General features: G+C 45.8%; 1 protein-coding gene across 1 annotated transcript; it reads left to right on the forward strand.

Annotated features, from left to right (window-relative positions):
• The first annotated feature begins 824 nt into the window (after nucleotides 1–824).
• On the forward strand, nucleotides 825–4994 carry LOC125489543. The gene has a single exon (XM_048625577.1). The coding sequence runs from the start codon at nucleotides 825–827 to the stop codon at nucleotides 4992–4994; it is 4170 nt and encodes a 1389-aa protein (XP_048481534.1).
• The last annotated feature ends 4603 nt before the right edge of the window (nucleotides 4995–9597 follow it).

Genomic DNA, 9597 nt, shown 5'->3' on the forward strand with positions numbered 1-9597 from the left:
GAATTCGAATAGGTTATAAAAATGTAAGTACGTTTGATAGTTTGTCGAAAACTATAAAAGTTTACCATTTCTCGGATATAAACTAGCGCCTCTAACGGAAACTATCATGACATGACATGACTTTTGACAGATAATGTATGCAGATAAACAGAAGAAAACCAGAACTTGTGCCGTTTTCGTAAATTGAAAACCCGTAGAGGCTAAGAGCCACTAATCCCGGTTAATATTAGGCTTATCAGGCTAATCTTAAGTTTACCTTTACACCTAAAATTAGCCATAAAATTTCGGCTCTGTTACATGAACACCCTGTATAGTGCGTGTGTGAATTGGTTGTTAATTTTCGGGATCAGCAGCGATGTTTGTTTGTTCAACAAATTTTCAGTTTTCAGTTAGCAATTGAGCGGTCGGTAAAGTTTGCCCACTTGTTTCAATATGTGTTCACGACGAAAACCTTAGGATAAGATAGTAATAGAATAGTTTTGAATAGCATAGTTTGTAGGTTGTTATACTTTCATGTCATTGGTTGTAAATATTAGAGTTAAGTATCTCACCTTATCAGCTATCGGTTGCGTGACCAATTCTGAGTACTTAAGTAGGGTCATTTTGGTACGCAAATTGTCATTCAGGAAACAGAAGAGGAACAATAAAGAACAACTGGAAAACCTGAAGGAGACTTTCAAAATACAGTCCACCCCCAACATTGGTCCTTCGAGCCGGATCAGAAGAAACATCGAACCTTCGAGAAGCCAGATAAGAGGAAGAAATTGGCAGACCTACTGAACAGTGGTCTATCGAAGAGCCGAAAACGGGAATAAAGGACGAAAATGCCGGTTACTAGAAGCCACAGTAGCCGGAAGGAAGAGTCCAGTACCGCCGAATCAAGCACAGTCTGCACGAGCAACACCACGACGACTATGGGAAGCGGTGTGACTGAGACATCCGCCACGACCACGTCGGCGGCGAACGCAAGCGCTACCGGATCAAAGCGCCCTGCGACGCCGCCACCTCGAGACACGAGCGTGGTCACTGTGGTGCGTCAAGTCACATCGCAGCCAGCTACCTTACGGCCCCGGTCACATCACTCCAAAGCCTCCCGCAAGAGATACCTCGCGGAATTGGAGGCTAGGGAGCTGTTGGCCGAGGCGCAAAAGAAGGAAGCACAAGCCGCCGCCGAACTAGCGAAGGTGAGGCTCATGCGGATACAAGCGGAGGACTCGTCCGACGAGGAAGATGAAGACATCATCGTCAAGAGCGAGCGCATCGAGCAGTGGGTGCAGGAGCAATCCTCTACGCCCCCGCCGCCTGCTCTCGCTCTCACAGCGGGCCAGGCAAGAGGCTCGTCCCCCGTGAGGGGCCAGACACAGGCCCCTCCCACCCCGTGGATACCTACGGAACTGCCACGGGTCGTCGAGGCGCCGCAGTATGAAGAGCGCGCGCCTCCCGCACGTCAGCAAGAAAAGTCGTCAAGTGAAGACGTCATGCAGCTTGCCGCACTATTGAAGAGTGTGCTGAGCGGCGGTGGCTACAGAGAGCCGCCACGGTACATCCAAGATCTACCTACGTTTAACGGAAACAGCAGCGAGTGGCTACCGTTTCGTGCGGCCTACCATGAAACCGAGAAGTACTTCACGAAGATAGAAAACGTCGCCCGCCTGAGAAAAAGCCTGCGTGGGGCCGCCCTCGAAGCCGTCAGCTGTCTACTTATCAGCGATCCGAACCCTGTCGTCATTATACAGGGCTTGGAACGACGGTTCGGGCGGCCAGAAGCACTCATACTCAACGAGCTCGACAAAGTGAAGAAACTACCGAAGTTAGCTGAGAGCCCACGTGACCTGTGCATCTTTGCAAGCAAGCTGGCCAACATCGTGGCTACGATCGAAGCACTGAAGAAATCGCACTTCCTCTACAACCCGGAGATCGAGCGCACTGTAATCGAGAAACTCACACCAATTCTTCGTGACAAATGGTACGAGTACAACTTCACGCATCATGGTGAAGAAGCGAACCTGAAGAAGCTCTCTACCTACCTGAACCACGAAGCGGACAAGTGCGGCCCATACGCCGCGCTCGAGCAGATCGACAACAGCGCACCTACACCCGTGAGTGTGAGGGAGAAAGCTGCGAAGAAGAAGACGGAACGTACCTACGCCGCCGAGAACACGCACAAGCAAGAAGAGGACGGCTGCCCTATGTGCAAACAGGCTCACAAGTTACCTGAATGCACTAGGTTCACCGAGAAGACGACTGACGAGCGCTGGGAAATAGCGAAACAGAACAAGCTGTGCTTCCGCTGCCTACGTAGCACACATCGCCGCTTCTCATGTAAAGCGAAGCCCTGCGGTGTCTCCGGCTGCAAACTGAGCCACCACAAGCTCCTGCATCACGAAGCTGTCAAGAAAGTAGACAAACGCGAAGAGGTCACCGCGTCCACGACAGAGAAGCCGACCGTCGCAGCAAACAAGAGCGAGCGCCGCCGCGCTTACTTGAAAATAGCGCCCGTGGTACTTACTGGCCCTCGCTCCAGTATAGATACCTACGCACTGTTCGACGAAGGAAGCACCATAACGATGATCGACGCGGACGTGGCCGACTCTCTCGGCCTCGACGGCCCCACTGATCAAATGTGGGTGCAAGGAGTCAGCGGCAAAGAAGTTCGACACTCGAAGAGCAAGAAAGTCGACTTCACCATACGGGGCAAGCACGCGCAAGAAGAGTTCAAGCTTGAAGACGCACGCACAGTCGAGAAGCTCGACTTCATCACTCAGACGGTGAAGAAAGAAGAAGTCGACGACTGCAGCCACCTGAGCGACATCCAAGAAGAACTTGCCTACGAGGGGGCATCGCCGAAAATACTCATCGGCCAGGACAACTGGGACTTAATTGTCTCGAGGGAAGTCCGAGAAGGCCGCCGTGACCAGCCTGTGGCATCTCGCACACAGCTCGGCTGGGTACTGCACGGCTGCCGCACCACACAGAGCAAACCTGTGAACTTCTGCGGGTACGTCACGAGCGTAGAAGTATCAATGGAGAATAAAATGATGAAGCACTACTTCGAGCTGGAGTCCCTGGGCATCGAAGCGAGAAAACCGACGACAGATCCAGAAGAGCAAGCCACGAGAAAACTGGAAGAGGAAAGTCGCCGGCTGCCCGATGGTCGCTTCGGAACTCGGTTGCTATGGAAACGAGAAAATGAGAAAATACCCAACAACCGTCAAGAAGCACTGAAACGACTCTGCAGCCTCGAACGCAAGCTCGACCGTGACCCAGAACTCAAGAAGAAATATGAAGAGAGCATGGAGAATATGCTGAAGTCCAGATACGCCGAGCCCGCCACCACACTCCCGACGCAAGACAGACCGTGGTACCTGCCGCACTTCGCCGTCTGCAACCCCGAGAAGAAGAAGATAAGACTGGTGCACGACGCCGCAGCGAAGTCACATGGACGCAGCCTGAATGACATGCTGCTGACCGGCCCCGACCTGCTTCAGTCACTTCCTGGGGTGGTCATGCGGTTTAGGCAGCACCCCTACGCAGTCAGCGCGGACACCAAGGAGATATTCATGCAGATACGCATCAAGGAGTGCGACAGAGATGCGCTGCGCTTCCTCTGGCGCAGCAACCGGCGGGAGGGTACACCAGACGAGTACCGCATGACGTCCGTGATCTTCGGCGAATCATCGTCACCGTGCACGGCGCTGTTCATCATGAATAGAAACGCCAGAGACTTCGCCGACACGCACCCCGAGGCCGTCCGAGCAATCGAGAAGAACCACTACATGGACGACTACCTGCAAAGCTTCACGTCGGTGGAGGAGGCCCAGCACGTTACGAAGACAGTCGACGAGATACATGGACGAGCAGGCTTCGAACTACGCGGATGGGCATGGAACGAGAGACTACGCCACCTCATCACCGACCCCGGGACAGCTACGATCGACATCGGCTGGAGCGAAATAGAGAAGACACTCGGCCTCATGTGGCACGTACATGAAGACAATCTCGGCATTCGTCTTAACAGTCATAAGACGCCGGCTGAGGTGCTACGAGGGGACCGTCCGCCATCGAAACCACCGCCCGCAGCGGCCTACTGGAGAATGCAACGAGCAGACGGCAGCGTGAAGGCCACACTGACCATGGCGAAGAACAGAGCATCAATCAAGCCTACGTCAATACCGCGGCTGGAACTACAGGCTGCGGTACTCGGGACTCGCATCTCGAACACAACTCGATCGGAACACGATTATGAAGACATCACGAGAAGAGTGTTCTGGAGCGACTCACGGACGGTGCTGGCGTGGATACGAGCTGAGCCACGCACATTCAAGACCTTCGTCGCTCACAGGTTCGCTGAAATCGAAGAGTCTACGAGATGGGTACCTACAGCTGAAAATGTCGCCGCCGACGCAACTCGAGTAGCGCCGCACGACTTCGACGCGCAACACCGATGGTATAACGGGCCCGAGTTCCAGCGGCATTCTGAAGAACACTGGCCCACGGAGAATAAGGAACCAGTACCCAAGACCATCGAGAAAAAGGAGAGCTGCACCGTCGTGTCACTCGGACACGCCCACCTGCCGTCGAGCGATTTTCGAAGTGGACACGACTCACTCGTGTCACCGCTCGAGTACTGCAGTTCACGCCGCACGACAGCACCGGAGGCGAGCTCACCGGCTGGCAGACGTCTTCTGGTAGAGGTGGATGCAGGAGTACCTACTGCTACTCCAACACCGGCGGGAGCCACACAGCACCAGCAGCCAACCGAAGATCGGCGACCTGGTCATCGTGTGCGACTCCAACAACCCGCGCAACACCTGGCCCCGAGGACGAGTCACAGCTGTCTACAAGGAAGGAAGGACAACATCGTGCGAGTCGTCGACATCACTACGAGCAACGGGCACGTGCTACGTCGACCAACGAAGAAGATCGTCGTGCTGCCAGTAGAATCGCAAGATAGCGACGGCGGGAGAATGTTCACGACGAAAACCTTAGGATAAGATAGTAATAGAATAGTTTTGAATAGCATAGTTTGTAGGTTGTTATACTTTCATGTCATTGGTTGTAAATATTAGAGTTAAGTATCTCACCTTATCAGCTATCGGTTGCGTGACCAATTCTGAGTACTTAAGTAGGGTCATTTTGGTACGCAAATTGTCATTCAGGAAACAGAAGAGGAACAATAAAGAACAACTGGAAAACCTGAAGGAGACTTTCAAAATACAGTCCACCCCCAACAATATGGTTCTATCTATACAGCCATTTACATTTTTATTATATATTGTGCAATGTACGTAGACTACATTACTTATTGATATAATGATAATTATTTAATTCACAAACTAGGTACACAGTTGCAAGTAAAGTCTAATCGACAAGCTTCGAGCATATCTCTAGTTAGGATGAAGTAAATTAAAAAAAAATGAAGTTTAATGGGAAGACAGTTACATTAATAACTCATTACTGGTCCAAGCTTTGGAGGGCAGTTTAGACTATAAAGGAATATGCATACCTAATGATTCCATTTGAGAGAGACAGTTTTATTTACCTACTAATAACCCCCCAAAGAGAATAGAATAGAACCCAGTCAAACATTACAGCCATTCTGTATCAGGCAGGCGCATAAAAATTTAATGACTAAAATATTAGCCATTTTAGCTTCTTTTTCTTAATTTAAGTGAAAAAATGCAATTCGTTTTTGTACCGCAAATGAAATACTTCAGTTTTTGTTCTTGCTCTGTCTAATATAACTCCACTCTCTAGAGAGCTCTATGATGAAAGATAGGAGGCGATCGATTAATATACCGAATTTCATTTCCACCGCTGGCCTTTAGAATGTACGAACTAGATGGTGTGTTACATACAAAAACAAAGCAAATTAATAACACTGACACTCCATCTCCTCCTCACCCCTTACTTATAGCTCATTAGCAAACACTCAGTTAGCCCTGTCCGCACCGCGAATATTTCGCCGCGCGAATATTTTACCGCAATTCTATAACACATTAAATACTTACTATAGGAGTAAAATTCGCGCGAAAAAAAATTACCCCTTCGTCTCAGCCAAAAAATTGAATTTTATTCGCGGTGTGAACAGGCGAACTTTGAGCGCAGAATATAATTCGCGCGAATTAGTTTCGCGCGGCGAAATATTCGCTGTGCGGATAGGGCCTTACTGTTAAATGTACTCCAATATTGCAGACGGCGGCGGCGTCATTATACTGTCACTGCAACTTTTTAATTGCTCGTGAATGTATCCTAATCCTAACTAATATTATAAATGCGAAAGTTACTGTGTCTGTCTGTCTGTCTGTTACTCTTTCACGCCAAAACTACTGAACGGATTTGAATGAAATTTGGTATGCATACGGTCTAGACCCTGGGAAAGAACATAGGCTACTTATTATCCCGGAATTCCCACGGGAAATCTTTTTAAGGCGAAGCGAAGCGCGCGGGAACAGCTAGTGTATAATACATAATAACATGTCGCTATGTTCAGATATAGCTAAAACTGAAGGCCAGCGTCGGCAATGAAGTTCACTCGCCGGTCCGCGCCAGGTGCGAGCTAATAAGGATCATTTAACATGCACACCGCTGGGGAAATCCGACCCAACAAGCTCAGGGAGCCCGCTGCGCCGGATCAGAATTAACTACAGCATTACAGTTAGAGAGGTTTGAGTTATCATTGGCGAAAAGTTTATTTTTAGCGTTGGGTTTTGCTAATTATAATTATTCTGGAGATTATAACTGCATAGTCTGGTTGGCAGATTTTTTCACCATGGTTACAAATCAGCTGTTATCGACGTCGGTAACGAATCCGTGTAGCCCTGTCAGAGCTACGGTAGTCCCGTATTTATAAAGAAGTTATTAATTGTTGCTAAGTTATTTCTTAATTAAGTAATTACTTGAAGCTAGAATTCTTCAGTAGAAAGTTTTTCTATATCGGAATTGACAGGTCTAACTTCAAGCAATTACTAAACTGTAGAATGAAAATTGGTACTTGAGTATTTACTTTTACTCAAGTAATCACTTACTTGTTTATTAATACGGGTGATAGAGACACTCGTATGCACTAACACAGTAGAGTCCGTGACACTACTGAAATCCGATGGCCGCGGCGCTGTTTTCAACGTAGTATTATTTTACTCTTTGGCTGCACTTAAAGAACTATGTCTGAAAGGCTAGTTCCCGATTTTACCGTAAGGCTCCAAATATTCCTGTTCAATTAATCGCTAATTCATTCTACTCTGCAAAGATTAAATAATTTTATTATTTTATAAATAAAAATTAAGATACATTTTATTGATTGTATTATACTTAGAGGTAAGTTTTAGAGTAAGAAAAAGACCATGAGAGTTAAATTAATTTCGGTCCTTGGAAATTTTCACCCAAAAATTATTTTCATTTACGATTCTAATTTGCGATAGTCGCGCCTAAAATAATAAAATATGCTCCCTGAATATTAAAAGAAAAGGTACAAGGAAAAGCGAGCATTTGTACGTTTCGTCATTAATTTAGAATTATGATAATGATATGGTATTTTTATACATTTATTTGTAAGAATAAAGATTTACAAGCAGCACTGCTCTACATAATTATTTTCTACTCTCAAAGGCTGAATTAATAATTACGTATTCAAATATCACATTTTCCTATCTAAAAATATATGAAGGAGAAACTGACTGACATATCAACGCAGGCACTTCAAATTTACAAAGGACGTAGATAAGGTACCGTAGAGATGCTAAGAAAGGAATTCCCGTAATTCCCACGGGAACGGGAATTAGCGGGGAAAATCATTTGTACTTATAGGAAAACATCCTAAGGCAAAGCGAAGCTCGCGGCGGGTCAGCTAGGTGCATACATTGGAGTGATTTTTGGCATGTTAAACGGTGTTTACCATATCGTCTTAAAACTCGAGGCCTTAGCTCGACGGCATCAGAAAACAAATATCCGAAACTGTAATCATACAGGCCATCCCTTTTGTTCTACAGGTACAGATTAATACAAGTTCAATATACTTAAGTATAATTATGTCCAGAATCATGTCAAAATTGACACCTTAATCAGTCCACAAACACGTCCCAACCACACGGGAGACGGATCGGCTGATCATTGGTCATGTCTACGACCCTGTGGGAAATCCTCTTATTTGTAACTACATCGCCCCCGAGGCGGCGAGTAGCCACTGATTAGGCACTTGTTCCGACTAAGCAGACACGACTAACGTGGCTACACTAGGAAATCACGGTGCCTGATGTGTAGAAGACAATTTTTTGCTGTCTCAAGCTACGGCCAAGAGTCCAAAAGTACCAAAGGTTAAGTGGTAGAGAATGCTACTAGCATTAAGCTCTCCTTTGTGCCAATTTATTTTGTGCAACAATGATAAAATAAATAAGGTTTACGAGTAGTAGAGAAACTGAGCTTAAATTCTCATGTCACAAACACAGATGTGCGACCATTACCTATGCATTCTTACAAAGGTTACAAACGTTTTTTAAGACGCGACGACGCTCACGCTATCTAATAAATTCATGTTGTCCAGTTCTCAACATCAAAAATTCAACAAAGATTTCCTTACATGAAGTACTTGCTGCATGCATTATTTATAAACGTTTTTTAATGGATCCTCGTAAATGTCGAACGTATGTTTGAGGTTTAAAGAAGAATGGCGAAATCTGACCCGCTTTGCGTAAGTTAGCAGCCACTAACCAAACCTATTTTAAGTTATTGATAAAAAGGTCTACTATAAGGGAAAAATATTTAAAAAAATCTAAACCATGGGGTTTTTGAGATATTAGGGTTCAAAAGTTAATTAATTAATTTTTATTTTTTCGTTATATATGATTTTGATGAATATTACACGCAAAATAAGTTTTATAATGTAAATCATGGGATTCCCAATACATAGTGCATCGCAAAATGTATTACATGATTTTATTTATGCAAATAATACCTATTATAATTATTTTTGCACATTTCACACTCAAAAACCTATGTTTATAAAGAGACGAATTTCAAAAATTATTTTATTCTATTCAAGTTCCCGTTATTCCGGAGTAAAATAGAATACTTTTTATCCAGGAATCCCCACGGGAACACTTTTAAAAACAATTTTTAGCTCGAGGGTAACATCTATTACAGTAGAAAGACTTGATCTTTCAGCACTTATATCTTCGTTCTCCCATGCCTCATAATAATAAAATTAATACCAGTATATGCTGTAGTCACGGACTACACATCAGTGTATGTTTCATCAATGGCCGCTCTGGGTCATGGCGCCATAGAGAAATGGCCATTCTCCTTTAATGGAAAATGGCAGTTACATATTTGTTTGCTACTGTTTTTTAAGGAGGAGAATAGACCAACAGTCTATGGTATCGTGGGAGAACCTTCAGCCCGCTAGACTAGCTTGTTGTAGCAGCCTCAACACCTTTCTGAGTTCTATCACTAATATGTATATTTAATTATTACGACCGAATGGCGTAGTGGTTAGTGACCCTGACTACTGAGCCGAAGGTCCCGGGTACGATTCCCGGCTGGGGCAGATATTTGTTTAAACACAGATAAAAGAGGATGGGCAAAAATATATGGGAGCTGGGA

The sequence above is a fragment of the Plutella xylostella genome, chromosome 14 (assembly GCF_932276165.1).
Source record: "Plutella xylostella chromosome 14, ilPluXylo3.1, whole genome shotgun sequence".
Lineage (NCBI taxonomy): Eukaryota > Metazoa > Arthropoda > Insecta > Lepidoptera > Plutellidae > Plutella > Plutella xylostella.